This window comes from Tenrec ecaudatus, chromosome 4, assembly GCF_050624435.1.
Source record: "Tenrec ecaudatus isolate mTenEca1 chromosome 4, mTenEca1.hap1, whole genome shotgun sequence".
In the NCBI taxonomy this organism is placed as follows: domain Eukaryota; kingdom Metazoa; phylum Chordata; class Mammalia; order Afrosoricida; family Tenrecidae; genus Tenrec; species Tenrec ecaudatus.
The window spans coordinates 60,854,506-60,875,402 of NC_134533.1; the positions used below are offsets into that span (position 1 = coordinate 60,854,506).

Consider the following 20,897-nt stretch of genomic DNA (forward strand, 5'->3'; position numbering starts at 1 on the left):
AAAGGATCTGTTTTGTTTGAAATTTTTCTGAAAAAAATATGTGATGACTTGCTTTGGTTTTTACAGCATTGTTATAAGGAAGATCATATTCACAAAAATATTTTAAGCCTTCATTATTTTCCCAAAGGACTCGGTTAATCCTTTGGCATTTACATCATTTACTTTGAAAGCACTTATACTGTTAGGGTCCTAATTGATTTATACACACACACACACACCCGATCTAGCCTTATTAGATTCTCCTTTGTCAGTGTGATTTGATTTAAGCAATTTTTTGACATCCGTATGATACCAAATCAAACCTCGCCCACGGCCATCGAGTTGACTCTGACTTCTAGCAAACCCTGTAGAGCAAGGCTGTGAGGCTTTACAGAAGAAGCAGACTGCTACAACTTTTCTCTGTGGAATAACTGGGAGGTTCCAACTACTATGTACTGTCTTCATAATTATTATGTTCAAGGCCACTTGCTGGTATGGATTGGATCTGATAGAATTATCCTATGTAATTAGCCTAAGGAGCCCTAGTGGCATAGTGGTCACAAATTGGGCTGCAATCCACATGGTCGGCAGTTTAAAACCACCAGCAGCTCTGCTGGAGAAACACTGTGCTTTCTGCTCCTGTAAACATTAACAGCCTTGGAAACCCACAGGGGGATGCTGTGAGTCAGCATTGACTTGATGGTAGTGAGTTTGGTTTGGTTTGGTTTGGAATGTCATTAGCCTATGATGCAAATGAGGCAGTTTAAGAGGCAGTTATGTTATTGAGGCAAAATACAATCTATAGAATTATGTTGGATTTTGAGTCAGCCTCTTAAAATATAAAAGGAATTACCAAGTGAATGGGACCTACTTACCCATTCACTTGTTAATTGGGTACCAATTGCCATCAGAGGGACCTACTACCACCAAGAAAAGAAGATCTGGGAGCTTCCTTTGAACCCAATATCCCTGAACTAGGAACCTCCTGCACTGTGTGTGTGTGTGTGTGTGTGTGTGTGTGTGTGTGTGTGTAGCAGGGGGAACAATTAATGCCAAGACACAGGTAGCATTCCAGGGAATACCAGGTCAGAAAAATAAAGCCTTCCTCTAGAGCTGGTACCTGGAATTCAAACTTCTAGTCTCCTAGAAGTCTCTGTTAAAGTCATGCGCAGGTGGTTTAGAGAATGGTTTCTCCTGGTGTCATGTCCAAAGTACATGAGGCAAAATCTTATATATTTGCTTCTAAGGAGCAGACTGATTGTACTTCTTCCAAGAGGACTTTGTTCCTTCATCGGGCTTATTCAGTGTTCTGCTACAGCACTGTGTTAAATAAAGGCCATCAGTTCTCTTCCAGCGTGCCTTATTCACTACCCAGCTTTCACCTGCATATAAGGCGATTAAAAATGCCATGGCTCAGGCAATACACATCCTGACCCTCCAAGTAACAGTCGTGCTTATTAACACTTTAAAAAGTTCTGTTGCTTCAGATGTGCCCAGTGCAGTATGTTGTTGATTTCTTGACCGCTGCTCCCACAGGCAATGATTGTGCGCTCCAGTAAAATTAAGTCCTTGACAACTTCAATATTTCTTCCATTTATCGTGATGTTGCATATTGCTCTAGTTATGAGGATTGTTGTTTTCTTCATGATGAAGTGTAACTCATACTGAAAGCCATAGTCATTTATCTTCAGCTCCTCTTCAGTGCATCACTTAATTATGACCCACCCAGTCAACTGCCTTTCCACAGGCAGTAAAACACAGGTATACATCTCCAGTGCTCTTTGTCTTCACTCAGGATTCATCTGAGATCAGCAATGACATCTCTCATTCCACATCTTCTGCTGAATCCAACTTGAATTTCTGGCTACTGTTTTTTTAATTACCATCAGCAAAACTTTACTTGTGTGTGATGATACTATTCAATCATGTCTGCATTTTGTTGTGTCGCCTTTCTTTAGAATGGACCCAGATAAGGATGTCTTCCGGTTGGTTGGAATAAATGCCAGTGTTAACAGTTAATTCACTAGGGACTGATTTCAGGATGGCACCAGTGACTGCAATAAAATGAATCTGATGTAGTGGTGATATTAATGTATTCTTCTTTAATTATAATTCAGTCTTTTTCACTTTAACGTAGAGTTCCATTATATAAGTAACACATTTTATTCATTTTTACCACCTATGGGCATTTGGGTTGTTTATAAGTCTTGGTTATTTTAAACAGTGCTGCTAAAAGTCTTGTTGATGTTTAATCCTGGAATGAATGTATACAGGCTGTAGAGTTCATACCTAGAATTAGAATTGCCAAATCATGGGTTATGCATTTTCCTAACTGATTGTACTACTTTCAACTCCCACCACTTCACTTCCTTATCTGTACTTGTTTTGTCACTCTTTAAATTTTTTGCCAATCTGGCATTTGTAATGTTTCTTGTGATTATAATTTGCATTTACAGTGATGTCAAGAAATTTTCCTGTATGTTTATTTGCCATCCTTGTTTCCTCATTTTTGAAATACCAGCTTACTTTTTGCTCAATTTTTCTATTAGGTTATGTGTTTTGTTCTCAGTCTTCTCCTGTGCTAAGGCCTGTCCATGATGCCTTTCTATAAATGCAGCTTCCAGATTTTAGTACAGTTGAATGTGTTAGTCCCTTGCTATATTGCGGTGCCTTTTTAGCATCTTTTTAAAGAAGTATTTCCCCCAGCTGAGGTCATTAGGACATTTTTCAATATTCTAGTTCAGTCCACGTGGAATTGAATTTTCATAATATATGTTATTGTGTCTTAGGTGAAAGTTTGCACAGCACGTTAACTTCCTATTGAGCAATTCACACAGCATTGTTCCATAGCACTGAATGTGGCCCCAGGATGTATCAGCACTCTCACCACTCCCGCCGCCCACCCGCCTGCAAGGTTTCCATCTTCCAGCTCCCCTACCCTCTTTGCTTTCTCATGTTTACATCATTTGGATACATTTTCCTCATTTGGTTTCATATAGTTGATTGTTTAAAGGAGCACATTCCTTATGGATGTTATTATTTATCTTATAGACCAGTCTATTTGCCTAAAATTTCTTTCAGAGGTGGCTTCGGTTCCATGTTAAAAGAGTGTCTTAGGGTGATTGTCTTGGGGGTGGGATGTTCCTCAATCTCTATTAGTCCTGTAAGTCTGGTCTCTTTTAATGAATTGTAGTTTTATTCTGTGTTTTCCTCCCATTCTAATTGGGACTTCAGTTGTGTTTCTGGTTAGCATAGTAGGTGACAATAGCCAGGTATCATCTATGCCTTCTGGTCTCAGGCTGGGGTTCACGAGTATACATAGAAATATAAATTTATATGTAGTTTTAGAAAGGAGCCAATTTATCCTTCCTTTTTCTTTAATGGTTGCCCCAAAGTCTGAGCTTTATTTATTAAAATGTATTTCATTTCTTCTTTAATATGACATTTTACTTCTGTCAGGACTAGCAACATTTTTTAGCAGGAAGTTTTGGGCTCAGTTATGTCAATAACCAATGGAGATTCTAAGATGAAGCTGATATATTTTCTAAAGAAGGAACTAGAGAGTACAAGTTTTTATTTCAGTAAAATTTTGTTGTTATTTCCACAAAGGGCCCAACTATCATATAATGTATGGCAGGCTTTTTTGCTTCCCTTCAAAGGTTGAAGGACAACAACACAGGTGAAGAGAAATGTAAGACCAACAGGAAAGAGCCTATAAAATAAATGAATAAATAAATAAAATTAAAAATGAATAAATAAATAAATTAAAATAAATGGCAAGCTTATATTAAGTTCCTTAGTATGAAACTCTCATAGAGTTCAGAGGCAATTCAATAAAAAATCATCACTAAACTAGCATTTTATTTTATATATTTTAACTATATTTTTCTATTTAGTCATATACGTTGAACATCTACTGCCAATGACACAATCATAAACTATGGACAGCTGGTGGATTATTAGAGAACATGTGCAATATGTCATTTTAATACATGACTTAAAATCATGAAGAAATGGCATTTGGGCTGAATATTAAATGTGCAAAGGTCAGGAGTATTGAATGTAGAAAGGGTATTTCAAAAAGAGGGAACAGTCAGAGCAAAGGCAAATTAGCAAAACATATTTATTCAATATCCCTCCAGTCAAACACGTAAATTTTATATACTTTGACTTCATGTGTCTAGTAGCTGGCATAGTATTTGACATATGGTTAGAACTCAGTCTTTACTGAGTGGTTGGATTTGTCGTCCACATTTACTCTTTCTTCATTGGTATTGTCAGAGTGATATTTCTGAAAAACAAAGCTAATCCAGTTATATCCTGTAACCTACTGCAACACTCCAAGAAAACATTGATACAAGGATGACTTAAAATATACTGTTATGAATGAATATTCAGGGAAAGTTTAAAATGTGATAGAATTCTAAGACTGAGAAGCCCAGTTATCTCTGTATGAGGAAGGAGCCAGCAAGGGTGTTGTGCTCTCAATGATCCAGTGCTCATGAGCAGGGCTTTACTGTCATGCAAAGTGTAGAAGTGTTCATTCTTGTTTCCAACAAGTCCCAATGTGACAGCATATTTGGACTCAGATTCTAGAAATACTTTCACTGGTGCTGTTTGCATGCGATTTGAGAACATACTTGATGTCTTTCCAAAATCTGTTTGTACAGGATTTTTTTTTTTTAGTATATTCTAAAAACTGCCAGGGATTAGTGATAACATTTTCCTTTGGTGACCCAAATCAGTTCTTTGAATCATTAATAAGATGAGGTTTTCAAGCAAGTTCAAAAGTGTGCTTGCATATATCCTATAAAGTGAAAAATGGTTGTACTTCTTGGCCTAGAAAATTACAGCCAGTCATGTGAGTGCCAATTATGTCAAGTCAGTGTTATAAAGTGTATGTGGTGTCGGTGAATTCCACTAGACATTTAAGGAAAGAGTGGCACATGATGCCCTGGTGGGATTTATCTCGGGACTGTAAGTGTGTTTTCATAATTGATCACCAGTTTACGGAATCAACCACCAAGTAAGAAAGAAAAGCCCTATAATCATCTTAATAGACATTTTAAAAGCATGTGACAAATTCAAATCCCATTTAAAAAAGAAGGATGTTTATTAGAACAAAATTAGAAGGGAATTTTCCAATCTAATAAATGAAATATGTGAAAAATATTCATACAGGCAATATCACACCTAATGAAAAAAGACGGAATGTTTTCCTTCTGAGCTTGTGAAACAGGAAGGATGTCCACCCTCCATTTGAACTCAGCATTGTAATAGAATTTATAGCCAGGCTAATAAGACAACAGAAAAAGGTAACATGAATAAAGATTAGGAAGGGAAAAGTAATACTGTCTTTAGATATCATTTATAGTACTTATTAGAATGTTCAATATTTTGAAAACTATAACAAAGAATTGCTGAGACAATTTAAAGGAATTTAAGTAAATAGAGATAGATACAATGTTCATGGATCAGAAAACTCAAAATTACTAAGACATCAATACACTCCAAACAGATGTACCATATCTACTCATGTATAAGCTGGATTTTGGGGTGCATTTTTATGGTAAAATTAGATGCCTTGGCTGATATTCGGATCGGCTTATACTCAGTATACACGGTGTATAGTACAATCTCGATAAAAATTCAAGTTGACCTTTTTGAAGAAATTGACAACCTAGTTAAAACTCATGGAAATGTAAAGAACCTAGAATAGCCATAATAATTTTGAAAAATAAAATCAGAAGACTACCTGATTTCAAATTTATTTTAAAGCTATAGTAATCAAGGTAGTGTGGTATCAGTATACAATTAGACAAAGAGATCAATAGAATAGATACTAGAAATAGAGCTGATTTCTGAATCAGGTGCCATGGTAATTTGATGGAGAAAGGATAACCTTTTCAATAAATGGTGCCAGAACCACATGGTACTTATATGGGGAGCAGGGTGTGGGCGATGAATCGCAACCTTTAGCTCATACCATTTACCAAAAGTTTCCAAATAGATCATAGACTTTAATGTGGGAGCTTATACTTAAAAGTTTCAAAAAGAAAACAGTGGAAATTTATATGACTTTGGCTTTAGGCAGAGATTGCTTAGGACGTAAGAAGCAAACAGAAACAAAACAAGGTAGTTTGGACTCTGGCATATTAAAAACAATTAATTTACAAAAGATACTGTGGAAAATTAAAATGCAAACCCTACACTACAAGGAAATATTGGCTAAAATATCTGGTAAGAAAAACTTGTATCCAAAAATATATAAAGAACTCATAACTATAAGATATACAACTTGTTTTTAAAAACAAGCTTCTTCATCAGAGAAGAAATGTAGGTGGCTAATAAGAACATTAAAATGTATTCAATTTATTTGGCCATTAGGGAAATGTCAATTAAACCATGATGGCGTGCTACAGTACACCAGGTAGAATTGCTAAAGTATCAAACCTGCGCAACACCGAGTACTGGCATGGATACAGAGTTACCAAGACTCAAGCAAAGTGGAAAATCCTGTGACAGTTAAACATACACATACCAAATGACTTGGCAGCCCCACTCCTAGGTATTTACCCTAGAAAATGAAAACTTATGTTCACCCAAAAACCTGTACATGAATGTTTATAGCAGCCCTACTCTTAATTGCAAAAACCTGGAAACAACCCACATGTCCTTCAGTCGATGAATGGAAAAACAAACGGCAGTGCGTCCACACGATGGAATGCAGCCCAGCAGTAAAAATCCATTGTTGCACACAGCCCTGTGGAAGAACCTCCAAAACCGCGTACTGAGGAAGTCTCCAGGGGCGGCGGGTTGTATGAGCCTATTTCTGTGACATTTTCAAGAAGACAAAACCGTAGGCTAGAGAAGACCTGGAGTTATCAGGAGCTAGGGATGGGAAGAACGAGGGCATAGTTATGAACAAAGAGCTCGATTCTGATGGTGTTAAAATCCATGAAGCTGTACAACCATCAAAAACCAATTTTAGTGTCTTTCTGAAGTGCAAAATTAAAACTTTAAGTATTTTCTCTCAGAATTATTTTCAAGCATCTGCAGTGATTGAGTTGTTTGAGTTTTAAGCCTGATTCAAGTTTTCAGAATTTTTCTGTATCCTTGTCCTGCTTGACAGTCATTGGTCACTGCATAGGAAGACTAACTTTTCCCCTTTACTCTGATCTACTCTTTCTGTTCTGTTTCCAGGACTCCTGTTAGACACCTAATAAGCTTTGACCAAGCCTCTATATTTCTTAACTCATAAAAATCCCTGCACATAGAGATGGAATAAAGGAATTCAAGAGGAGAAATACCTGTTAGTCTTTCTTTATTAAATTTATTTTAGCAAAATCACATTTTACATTTTCAATTGTTTCTTGTGCATAGGTGCAAGATACTTTCAAAACTCTTGAGGATCTTACTTAGAATTTACTGGAAGACTTCTTCTGTTGCCTGAATTGTGCTTCCATGTTTTGGTTCAGTTGTAACACCGTAAGAGAACCAAGTGGCTAAGGCGCAGGTGCTGCTGTGGGGCCGCCTGGGTTCTGATGTGACCATTGTGATCCTGTGGTCCCGGCATTCATTTAGACTCTGAGAGGATCGGTTCTTTCATCAACAAAAGGACAGAATTGTAATTTCTGCCTCAGAAGCATGTTGTGAGAACTTAATGAGATACCTTTTTTCAAATTTGTGTAATTTGGGCTTAGAACGTATCTGAAACTTAGTTTCTGAGCAATAAATGTTGGCCGCCATTACTGCTTGCCAGCTGTGATTTTCTAGTTTCCAGGCATAGAAAGTTGAATTAGATTTATTTGGTCCACTCAGAGAGCTTGAAGCTTGATGCTATTTGTCAAAGCTGGCACTCACGCTCTGCTTTCAATGAGAGCCTTACTCTGACCAAAGCAAACCCATGGCCCTGCAGTTGATTCTGACTCCTAGTGGCCCAGTAGGGCAGGGCAGAGCTGTCCTATCGTACATCTAGGGCTGTAATTCTCATGGAAGCAGACTGCCACAGCCTCCTCCTGTGGAGCAGTTAGTGAGTTTGAACCACCGACCTTTGAGTTAGCAAAAGGTCAGCAGGGCTTCTTAATGAGCGCCAGGGTGCATATTAATAGCCACCGTGTTCTAAGTTGTGACGCATTGTCCATGGTTGTATATAGGCATAGCTTGCAGTTATTGTGGTTGGTTCCAGACTGCTAACATGAAGTGAGTATTGCAGTACAGTGGTCCACACACTGTCATCACCCAGTGCCTACAGAAGTCATACTTACACTATACCTGCCTTCTAGTCAGAGTTCAATCACATTGTGGAAAAGTTTGAAATATTGTAGGAATTACCAAACTGTAACACAAAAACACAAAGCGAGCACATGCTATTGGCAAAATGGTGCCAGTAGACTTGCTTGTGAGTCCACACCATTGAAGGGCTTGTACGCCTAGCAGACAAGCTTGTTTTTTTTCTCGTAATTATTTGGGAACAGTCCACCTAGACAAGATAGGCTGGACAAACAATGTGAGAAGAAAATAACGCGACCAATGGTCCTGGAGGGACATGAGAGCGTGGGAGGTAGGGGAAGGGAGGACGTGTCAGCCAACACAGGGACAAGGGAACAGCGAGTGGTTCAAAACCAGAGGAGGGAGGGGAGGGGAGGACTGGCAGGGAGTGACCGAGGGCAAGGTAACTAAGCGGAATTACTGAAACCAGAATGAAGGCTGAACATGGTAGTGGGACAGGAGGAAAGTGAAAGGAAATAGAGGAAAGGAGTAGGAGGCAAAGGGCATATATAGAAGCCTAAATACAGACATGTACATATGTAAATATAGTTATGATTATGGGGGAAATAGACCTATGTGCATATATTTATAGGTTCAGTTGTAGGGTAGCAGATGGACATTGGGCCTCCTCACACATACTCCCCCAATACAATAGCACCTCGCCCTGCTAAATGGTCATTGCATGATACCCACCTACCCGACATGATCACTGATGACAGACGTGTGTGTAAGCAAACGTGGTAAAGAAAGCTGATGGTGCCCGGCTATCAAAAAGATATAGTGTCTGGGGTCTTGTGAAGGCTTGAAGGCAAACAAGCGGCCATCTAGCTCAGAAGCAACAAAGCCCACAGAGGAGAAGCACACGGCCTAAGCGAATACAAGTTGTTGAATGGACCATGTAGCAGACACCAAGGAACAAAAACAATCATTGGGTGATCACCTTCCTCACATAAACGCTGAAGACAACGGTGTGCATAAGCAAGTGTGTTGAAGAAGGCTGATGGTGCCCGGCTACTGAGAGATATAGCGTCTGAGGACTTAAAGGCTTGAAAGCAAACAAGCGGCCATCTAGCCCAGAAGCAACAAAGCCCACACGGAAGCAGCACACCAACATGGGTGATCATGAAAGGCAGAGGAGACCAGGTCTCAAACAACAAAGGTGGGGGCGGGGTGGTGGGAATCACATCACCGTGAATGAGGGGGAGTGTGTGATGGGGATCCAATCCCCATCTGTAGACAGCTGGACGTCCCTTGCAGAGGGGTAGTGGGGAGGAGATGAGTCACTCAGGGTTCAGTGTAGCAACAATGAAACTCAAAACCTTCCTCTAGTTCCTGAACACTTCCTTCCCCCCCAATTATCATGACCCCAATTCTACCTTGTGGACCTGGTTATACCAGAGGATTCACAGCGGTGCAGTAGGGATCTGGAAACACAGGGAATCTAGGACGGATGAACCCCTCAACACCAGCGGTGGGAGTGGCGACACCAGGAGGGAAGGGAGTGTAGAAAGGGAGAACCGATCTTGGAGATCTATGTGTAACCTCCTCTCTGGGAGATGGGCAATGGGAAGGTGGGTGAGGGGAGACACCGGGCAGTGTAAGATAAGATAAAATAATTATTTAGAGGCAGGCAGGCAGGCTGGGCCGGGCCTAGGAGTCCCAGTCCACTGCGTTGCCTGCTCGCTTCTCCACTGACATCATGCTCCAGTTCCTGCTTGGATTCACGTTTGGCAACATCATTGGGATGTATCTGGCTCAGAACTATGACATATCAAACCTATCCAAGAAACTTGAAGACATTAAGAAGGACTTGAACACCAAGAAGAAGCCACCTAGCTCCTGAGACGATTGCGTTGCCCTTGGACTCACGGACGGGCCTGCCCTTAAGGGCTGCCTCACCTTGAACTCGGACCCATTTCTATTGCTGTGTCAGGCCCCGAGTTGCTATACAGCCCAAATGGGGCACCTGTTAGCGCTCCCAGTATCGATCCCACATCCCCACCACATCCACCCTTCTTCCAGCTGCTTGGGGACCCTCAGATTGGATGGGGCTGCTAGGGCAGTAAACACACCTGCAACTCGCTGCCTTGTCTTTGTTCTTGGGGATTCCTACCACCTTTTTTTCAAAAGAAATCTTGATTTTTGTATAGCTGGTCAGGTACACATCATGTCAATTTCACAGCATCAGCCGTTGTAACAGGTGCTTGGTAACTGTGGTATTACATGATGCTGTTTCAAAGCAATTAAAATTATGAGCTAGACGCCAAAAAAATTATTATTATTTATAAACTATTAAGGGAACAGGGGGAAGGGGGGAGGGGGAGGGGGAAAAAAATGGAAAACGAGCTGATTCCAGGAACCCAAGTGGAAGGCGAATTTTGAGAATGACGAGTGCAACAAATGTATAAGGGTGCTTTGCTCAACTGATGTATGTATGGATTGTGATAAGAGTTGTATGAGCCCCAATAAAAAGATTTATTAATTAAAAAAATTATTTGGGAACAGGCAAATAGTATGATATACAGCAGGGGTCCTCAAACTTTTTAAACAGGGGGCCAGTTCACTGTCCCTCAGACCCGTTGGAGGGCCGGACTATAGTTTTAAAAAAAAACTATGAAAAAAATTCCTTTGCACATTGCACATATCTTACTTTGAAGTAAAAAAAACAAAACAGGGCAAAAACACCCAGCGGGCCGGATAAATGCCCTCAGTGGGCCACATGTAGCCCATGGGCCGTAGTTTGAGGACCTCTGATATAGAGAAATAGTTTTTGTTTGGCTCGGATTTAAATTTTGTTCCTATGTTGAAGATGCAAATGTTTTCAATGTTTTGATTAATTCAAAAAAAATTTTCTGAGCTATGTTCAATCATACTCTAAAGCAGCGGTTCTCAACCTGTGGGTTGTGACCCCTTTGGGGGTCGAATCACCCTTTCACAGGGGCCGCCCAATTCATAGCAGTAGCAAAATTACAGAGATGAAGTAGCAACAAAAATAATTTTCTGGTTAGGGGTCACCACAACATGAGGAACTGTATGAAAGGGTTGTGGCCTTAGGAAGGTTGAGAACCACTGCTCTGCTCTAAAGGAAAGTCAGCTCGGGAAGACACTGTGCCTTTCAGTCTCATTGTTTGTTTGCTTGTTTGTTTCAATACAGCACTGGGAGATCCTAACGTTTTATGACATAAGAATGCTAGTCATGAATGTTTGCAAGGTAAATCCAAACTAAACCCACGGCCATCAAGGCTGTCCCAGCGCCAGTGACTCAGGAAGACAGAGTGCAGCTGCCCTGTTGAATGTCTGCAGTGGTCTGCCCCGCTTGCTCTTACAGAGTGACTGCTGGGGTTCAGACGGCTGACCTTTGGTTGGCAGCTGGCTTAACCGCTGTACTCCCAGGGCACCTTTGTGAGAGGCACATGGGTTAAAAATATGAAGCACTTTAGGATGGCGGGAAATTAAGATGGCAAAGCTTTCTCCTGAATTGGAGTAAGAAATGCAAAGGTAAACAACCGAGTCAAGTTCATAATAAAGCAAATCTAGGTGCTCCAGTCTTTGCAAGCTGATAAACTGCCTGGTTTCTTGCGACTGCAGTGTTATTTTATGGCTAAAGCACACGGGACTTCAAGATGTGTGTCTGTGGACTGATTCCTCAACAGATTATTCTGGAATGCTATTGCTATGTCAATAATCAGTACTAGTGTTTTAAAATTTTTCCACTTTGCAACCTAATTAGCTTAGAATGTTTCTAACGTGATTTGCAAAGAATTTTATATTTATATTTTGCAATCAGCATTTGACTGGCGCACAGGTTTGAGACATCGCAGTTCAATGTGTAAACATTTTGTAAGATAATAATTAGCTTCTTCTAGTCTGAGTGTTTTACGATTGCTTGCCCCCTCCTAATTGGTCATAGATCAAGATTTCCCATTGTTTAGTTTTTTCTAATTTGTGGGAAGTTTTCATAAATGAGTGTGTGTGACTCCATATCACAGCTGGTGTCATTTAAAGTTTGGACAGCATCGTTACAAATGAAGCCCTGCTGTGAAGTCAAAGTCAAAAGGCATCTTGGCATCCCAACCATTTCCTTGGGAGAAGATTACGGCTCAAGTCTGTTGAACTTTATTGCTTTGGGCCCCATGACAGTTTTCAGAAACATGCAAGGCATGTCTGTTAAAGAAACTCAGATGTGCTAGGACACAGGGGATGACATTCTTCTGTGTAGCAGTGTCCTAAGCCAGAGGGTGAAGAATAAGTCAGAAAGAAAAAGATGATACACACATTTTACCGTGTTCTGGGGTTTTTTGGGGGGGTGAGCTGGGGCGGGGGGGGGCACAAAATGTAAGGAAATGTTAGAGACCCAGTGATACCACATAATAAAAAACAAGATGGCCTAACTATATTTTAAAATACAAACCTAAATATGATTCAAGGCCATCTTTCATGTGATGCTATCGTTCTCTTTTTAAGGGGACTCTCATACATATTCGTTCTCTCCTTATCTGCACATGCAAGTTCTCATTTCTATTTCTGTTTTTGAGAGGGAAACATTCCTGAGATAAATAATCACTATTTTATGTTCTTGAACCTAAAACCAGAGATTGCTTTATCTAACTTAAACTCTAACCAACAAGTGACCCAACTCCAACAGAAGCCCCAAAAACACATCGTGAGGGAACATGGCTGTCACTTAAATTGAAGGTTGTGTTCCTTTCAACTGTGTATCCTTGTTTATCATCAGTGTTTCTTCTTAGGAGTAAGAGTTTCCTGAGTTCATTAGCTAGAAAATACAGAGCAATAGTAGATATTCAGTAAATATTTGACGAACAAACGAAAATTATTATCCAAAGGAGTTTCATCCTTTTAATTCCTCTGCATGCTTGTTCTGGAATTCTAAGACCCAACGGAAACAGAACCCGCACTCGTTGCCATGGAGTCAGTGCTGAGTCTTAGCGGCCCTATAGGACAGGGTAGAGTTGCCCTTGTAAGTTTCTGCGGTCGTAACTATTTACAGGAATAGAAAGTCCTGTCTTTCTCCCTTGGAGCAGTTGGTGGTCTTGAACTGCAGACCTTACATTACAGTTAGCAGCCCAATGTGTAAACCACCACACCACCAATGCTCCTTAAGACTGAGCAAGACAGATTTTTCCCACTTACTTTGTGACATTGGAGAAGGCTTAAATAATTTAACCAAACTAAACTTACTGCCAGAATCAAGTTGATTCTGACTCATAGCCAGGCTATAGGGCAGAGTAGAGTTGTCCCTGTGGATTTTGTAAACTGTTAATCTTTACAGAAACAGAAAGCCTCATCTTTCTCCCGTGAAGTGGCTAATGATTTTGAACTGCTGAACTTGCAGTTAGCAGCCCAAATTGTAACCCACCACACCACCTCTCTCTCTCTCTCTCTCTCTCTCTCTCTCTCTCTCTCTCTCTCTCTCTCTCTCTCTCTCACTGCCATTGAGTCAGTGCTGACTCATCACAACCCCTGTGGGTCCTTCAGACCATACTTATTTATGGGAATAAAAGCCCAGTCTTTCTCCTGCAGAGCTGCTGGTAGTTTCAAAGTAGGGTCCATGTGGATCTCAGCCCAACATGCCCTATAACACCACCAGGGCTCCTATTACACCACCAGATCCCCTTGAATCATTTAATAGCTTCCTGTAACTATGGATACTACTTCTTGTTCACTGCTATAAATATTATGATCCGTGTCCTCAAAGTAAGTAAAATTTTGCTGTAGATCCACCAACAATGGTTCCAGCTCCTAGCAGATTGACAGGAAGCGGCCAGACATGCAGGCCACCTCCAGAAGAGCATGTGCAACAAGGGATATCATTGCTGATGTCGGATGGATCTTGGCTCAAAGCAGACCACAAAGATGTTTTCTTGTCTTTTATTGGCTATGCAAAGGCATTCAACTGTGTGGATCATAAACTATGGATAGCCTTGAGAAGAATGGGAGTTCCAGAAGACTTCATTGGCTCATTTGGAACTGGTACATAGAGCAAGTTGGGCAAACAGAACAAGGAAATACTGCATGGTTAAAATCAGGAAAGGTGTGTATCAGGGTTGTATCCTCCGCCATACGTATTCAATCTGCAAGCTGAGCAAATTATCAGAGAAGCTGAATTAAATGAAGACGAATTCAGCATCAGGATTGGAAGAAGGCAGGTTGACGAAGATGCCAGGGGAGCTGTTTTTACATGGTATGTATGGAAGAGCACAGCACTCTTCAGGGAAGGGCTGGAGAGATGGAAACACCCTCTTCAGAAGGATATAGACCTAGATAGAGGATCCGGTGAGCAATGATAGCCTCCCAGATGGGTATTTTTGTCAAATAAAAATTTCTATGATTTCATAGCAATACTTTTTTTACTTATCCTCATAATTTGTTGATATGTGTCTCAAGCCCTTTGTAACTTACAAGTTTCCCACCATTTTCATTTTTTCCTTTGTAGTTCAATTGTTACAGGAATCTTGTTTGCCTTATTGAATATAATAGTGTCCAAAAAGAATATATAATAATGTATCTGTGGCTTCATGATTCACTGTGGTATGATGAACACATTCTGGTGTCTGTATTTCTTGTGAATTGGTAGTTCAAACTAGAAACTTGAACCAGATTGAGGTTTTGTTTTTTAATGGAAGTGCTTCCTCGTTGGTAGTAGTCCATATAGGTAGTCCCCAACTTGTAACATATTTGAGTTGTAAACCATACCTATGGCGTCTGTTTGGGGGTTATTGTTTTAGTTTGGTTTGTCCTTTGGTAAACTTATTGTTAGTAATTTATACCACATGCAGGGTTGCATTACCTAAGTTACTGATGTTTTTATTCGCAGATATTCAAGCACAAATGTTCAAAGTTCACAATTATGAAGATGGTGATAATAGAAGTTAATAATCATGAAAATGTGGGTGAGGGTGGCATTTGACTTATGTCAGAATCCACTTACAATGGAATTCTCAGAATAGAACCCTATTATAAGTCAGAGATTTTGTACTTTGTACTTCCAATGGGAGGCATTTTATAATGTCTGTTTATGTGATGTGCATAGCTTTTTGTACTAATGCCTTTATTTAAATCATTAGGAGGGTATAATGATCACAATCTAATTCCATTTTCATTTAATAACAAGCACTTCTATAAAACGGAGTGTCCCCTCATTAGCAATTTAGTTAGCTAGAGGTGCAGTTCTTATAGGACCATCAATGTAGTTGTGTGATCCTAGGATCTTCCACAAGTTGATCTTTTTCAGAATGTTCCATGGATATGTGGTTTGGTTTCGTTTGTGTGGGGTGATGTATTCTCTGGCAATTTGACATAGAGTTCTAGTTATAGCCATTGTAGACCCCAAAAACTCGCTGCCATCAAATCGATACTGACTCATGGCAACCTCTGTAGGAAAGAGTAGAACTGCCCCCGCGTGTTTCCAAGACCGTAACTCTTTACAGGAGTAGAAAACCCATCTTTCCTGTATGGAGCCGCTGGTTGTTTTAAACTGTTTACCTTGAAGTTAGCAGGCCAACATGTAACCATTACACCACCAGGGCTCCTTGTCCATTATATAAAATTTGCTAATTTTGTTTCTCAAATATTTTCTATCTTTACTAATTTTTGTCAACTTGATATATTAGTTTCTAAGAGTAGCATATTAAAAATTTACCAGTATGGTTGTAGGCTTATGTATATCCTTTGATATTTAAAGTTTTAAAACTTGTTAGGTACACAGAACCCTGGCTTAAGCATTGAACTCATAATCACAAGGTTGATAGTTCAAAACCACCAGATGTTCCAAGGGAGAAAGATGAGGCTGTCTGAGTTTATAAGGATTTATAGTCCTAGAAACTCTGTAAAGGGGTTGCTATTGTTTGGAATTGACCTAATGGCAGTGGAATTTGGGGGTGGGGTGGAGGGGCTGGGTAAAGATAAATTCAAAATTCACCAAACATGAGGGCGCTTCAGAAAGTTCAGGAAAAAGATATGAAAGTCTTCCGTAAGGGCTTCCATAAAGATTACTGCCTTGGAACCTTCTAGAGCAGCGATTCTCAACCTGTGGGTCCTGATCCCCTTGGGAGTCAAACAACCCTTTCACAGGGGTCGCCCAATTCTTAACAGCAACATTACAGTTATGAAGTAGCAGCGAAAATAATGTTATGGTTGGGGGGTCACCATCACATGAGGAGTTGTATGAAAGGGCCGTGGCATGAGGAAGGTGGCGAACTGTATTTGTCTTATATGTCACAAGGAGTCCAAATCAGCTCAGTGGCTCCCAGTGGATTGGTTTGGACTACCAAGATTAATAATCCCTTATATGTTTTCATAGGGAGCTTATGTTTCAAATAAACCCAGTATATATTATGTTTTGCTCAATATACCTACCTGAATCCTCTTTTGGGGTGGTTTCGGTTTAACTAAAGTACAACATTTACAAGATTTTTTTAATAAGGGCCTGTGACTGGTAAGCCTTCTTAGTCTTTGTTTATCTAAATAGCCTTTATTTTGCCCTCATGCATGAATAATATGTATTTCATTCATTCAACAAATATGAATTGTAGGTTAACAACCTTTTTATTTGCCTCCCGGTTTTTAAAGTGTTATGCCATTGTCTTCTCTTTATTGTTGCTGTTATGAAAATTCTATCAGTCTAATTATTTCCTCTTTGTGAGTAATCAGCTGTTTGCTCTTGTTTTCTAGGAGATTTTTCCTTTGTCTTTAATATTGTTATAGTTATATTATGATCTGTCTAGGGATTTGGTTTTTTTTATTTTATTCTGCTTAAAACCTATTGTGTTTCTTTAGTCTGAGGTTTCATGCATCTTCTTGATTCTGGAAAAGTTCTTATCCATTGTCTCCTTAAATGTTGCTTTGTGCCAGTTCTTTGTAGTCTCTTTGCCTGAAACTCTGGTTAGACATACAAGGGGGTTTCAAAACAATCATGGGGGAAATGGAGTTTAAAAATTTTTAACTCAGCTTTATATTTTCACATAAACTTTCAAATACTTTTGTAAACAATGATGCCAGCCATTTTGTCCATTCCTAAAGAACTGTGGGGTCCTGGGTATTTAACCAAGTCAGTGCAGTCCTTTCTACATTTGTTTACTTTTAAAAAGGGGTGCTCTTTAAAGATGCTTTAAGGTTAGAAAACAAAAGAAATCAGAAGGAACCAAAGCAGAACTGTTAAGTGACAAGAAGGTTGTACTTCAGGGTTACATCATCTCACCATATTTATTCAACCTGTGTGCAGAGAAAATTATCCTAGAAGCTAGATTGTATGAAGAAGAATGCAACATCAGGATTGGAGGAAGGCTTATCAGCAACCTGAAATATATAGATGACACTCCCTTGCTTGCTTCGGAAGGTTAAGAGGACTTTAAGCACATGCTGCTGAGGATCAGGGATTACAGTCTTCAGTAAGGGTTACCACTCAGTGTAAAGAAACCAAAAATGCTCAAAACTGACCCACTAGGTACCATCATAATAAATGGAGGAAAGATTGGCATTATCAAGGATTTCATCTTGCTTGGATCCAAAACCAGTGCTCAATGAAAGCAGCAGTCAAGAGATCAAATGACAAATTGCATTGGGTACATCTGCTGCTCAAGACTTGTTGAAGAGTAAAGATGTTACTTTGAGAACTGAGGTATACCCAAGCTGTGGTATTTTCAATTGCCTCATATGCTTGTGAAAGTTGGATATTGAGTAAGGAAGACTGAAGAAGAATCTCTGCATTTGAATCAGTACTGGCAAAGAATATTGAAAGCCGTGGACTGCCAAAAGAACAAACAAATCAGTCTTGGAAGAAGTACAGCTAGAATTCTCCTAGAAGTAGGATGGCGAGGCTCTGTCTCACATATTTTGGACATGTTATCAGGAGAGACCAGTCCCTAGAAAAGATCACCATGCCTTTACCAAGTAGAGGGACAGTGAAGCAGAGGAAAACCCTCAACAAGATAGCCTGATACAATGGCTGCAACAATGAGCTCAGACATAGGAACAATTGGAAGGGCAGCACTGGGCCAGGGGTTGTTTCATTCTGTTGTATATTGGGTCTCTATGAGCTCGAATCAACTTGGCACCTAATAACAACAACAAAATGGCTTAATAGTTTTATATCAAAATCATGTTGGAAAGGTCCTTCTGTTTTTCTGTCAGAGCTCCCAAAATACTCTCATAAGAAGCACATTGTCTTATTCTTAAGCCCTCCAGAAATTCAGCCTTCAAAATGACCTGATCATCTCACACTCACACACACACACACACACACACACACACACACACACGTAAACCTGTTGCAATGACCTTTGTTCTTGATCACTTTTGGTTTGATTGGACTGCTTCCCCCTCTTAATAAACATTAATTTGATTGTGCTTTGTCTTCAAAATCATACTGATAAAGTCATGTTTGACTTCTTGCTACAAACTTCCAAGAAGTGCTTCAATCTCTTGATCCCACTTGTTTGAATTTTCCATTGAAAGCCCTGCTCTTGTTTGCAGCTTTTCTGGGCACCACAATTTTGTCACCCATGGAACAGAAAGTTTGCTCAACTTTAATTTTTTAGTCAGAATTGTGTAACCTAAATCAGTTGAGGTGTCTGTGGTGTTGGCTATTGTTTCTCTCGTTACTCATGAGATCCTCTTCAATAAGCACATGTACAAAATTATTTCTTTGAAAATTACAAAATCATTTGTAAAATGTTTATTTCCTTGGGGTATTATTCCCATAAGCTTTTTGGACAGCATCAATAATTTCACCATTTTTCTGCCAAAGCTTTCCACTATAAATTTGCTGTTTGTTCTTGATTAAGTTTAGCAGAATTTATGTTGCTCTGCTAAGGACTCCTCAACTTCATGTGGTATCCCTGCTTTTTACTTTAAGGTACAGCCTATCCAGACATATAGCAAATTAATACTAGTGTACTTTGGTGCAAAAAAAATTGAAATACAAGCATGGTTTTTTTTCCTTAATGTGCCTTTTCCATGAATTTTGTGAAAACCCCTCATACGTTGAACCTACTTATACTGTCTTCCATGTACAGAAAATTTCTGCTCTCTATATTTTCCCCCCACTTTTGAGCAGGATCTCTGTGTCAGCAACTTCCGATATATACTCGAGTATAAGCCGACCCAAATAGCAGCGAGGCACCTAATTTTACCACAAAATCTGCATTAAAAATGTGTTGAAAGATTCAACTTATACACGAGTATATATGGTAATCATGGCAGAGTATAGAAAAGCCTTCTTCCCTTGAGGGAAACACACACCACCACCAACAACAACAGCACCCTTCATCCCCCTCCACCATTGCCCACCATTGCTAGCTTGGTCCTTGCGATACTTACTAATGGCCCTGGGTTCTCAAGGGAGAGTCACTTGTATTTAACGAAGGCTTTCCCAGGGCTGTAACCAGTGATGCAAACTTTCCTGCAGCCCACTGTTTCTATTTTTATTTTTTTATTTGTTATATCGTTTTATTAGGAGCTCATACAACTCAGCACAATCTATACATACATCAATTGTGTAAAGCACAATTGTGTAAAGCACATTGCCCTCATCGTTCTCAAAACATTTGCTCTCCTCTTAAACCCCTGACATCAGCTCCTCATTTTTCCCCTCCCTCCCCACTCACCCCCTCCCTCTTGAACCCTTGATAATTTATAAATTATTATTTTGTCATATCTTGCCCTGCCCGATGTCTCCCTTCACCCACTTTGCTGTTGTCTGTCCCCCAGGGACATGTAGATCCTTGTGATCGGTTCCCCCTTTCCAACCCACCCTCCCTCTACCCTCCCAGTATCGCCACTCACACCCCTGGACCTGAAGGGATCATTTGCCCTGGATTCCCTGTGTTTCCAGTTCCTGTCTGTACCAGTGTACATCCTCTGGTCTAACCAGATTTGTAAGGTAGAATTGGGATCATGGGTGGGGGGAGGAGGAGGCATTTAGGAACTACAGCAAAGTTGTATTTTTCATCGTTGCTACATCGTACCCTGACTGGCTCGTCTCCTCTCTGAGACCCTTATGTAAGGGGATGTCCAGTGGCCTACAAATGGGCTTTGGGTCTCCACTCTGCACTCCCCTGCTCATTCACTATGGTAAGATCTTTTGTACTGATGATGCCTGATCCCTTGACACCTTGTGATCACGCAGGCTGGTGTGCTTCTTCCATGTGGGCTTTGTTGCTTCTGAGCTAGATGGCCACTTATTTACCTTCAAGCCTTTAAGACCCCAGACGCTATGTCTTTTGATAGCCAGGAACCATCAGCTTTCTTCGCCACATTTGCTTATGCACCCATTTGTCTTCAGTGATCATATCAGGGAGGTGAACACACAATAATATGATTTTTTGTTCTTTGATGCCTGATAACGGATTGCTTCGGCACCTCGTGATCACACAGGCTGCTGTGCTTCTTCCATATGGGCTTTGTTGTTTCTGAGCTAGATGGCCGCTTGTTTACCTTTAGGCCTTTAAGACCCCAGGAGTTATATCTTTTGATATAGCAGGACACCATCAGCTTTCTTCACCACATTTGCTTATTCACTTCCTTTGTCTTCAGCGATTGTGTCAGGAAGGTGAGCATCATAGAATGCCAATATAATAGAAGAAAGTATTCTTGCATTGAGGAAGTACTTGAGTGGAGGCCCAATGTCC

General features: G+C 40.1%; 2 protein-coding genes across 4 annotated transcripts in view; both read left to right on the forward strand.

The window, feature by feature from the left end:
- Window positions 1-20,897, forward strand: part of SBF2 (SET binding factor 2) — a 384,097-nt gene that overhangs the window by 247,950 nt on the left and 115,250 nt on the right. The gene's annotated exons all lie outside the window — the stretch shown is intronic.
- LOC142446694 (short transmembrane mitochondrial protein 1-like) lies at window positions 9,918-10,460 on the forward strand. Its single transcript, XM_075548445.1, has one exon. The coding sequence runs from the start codon at window positions 9,950-9,952 to the stop codon at window positions 10,091-10,093; it is 144 nt and encodes a 47-aa protein (XP_075404560.1). The 5' UTR covers window positions 9,918-9,949; the 3' UTR covers window positions 10,094-10,460.

What these genes read in the sequence shown, in the direction of transcription:
- LOC142446694 (XM_075548445.1), top strand. Translation starts at nt 9,950, where the DNA reads ATGCTCCAGTTCCTGCTTGGATTCACGTTTGGCAACATCATTGGGATG.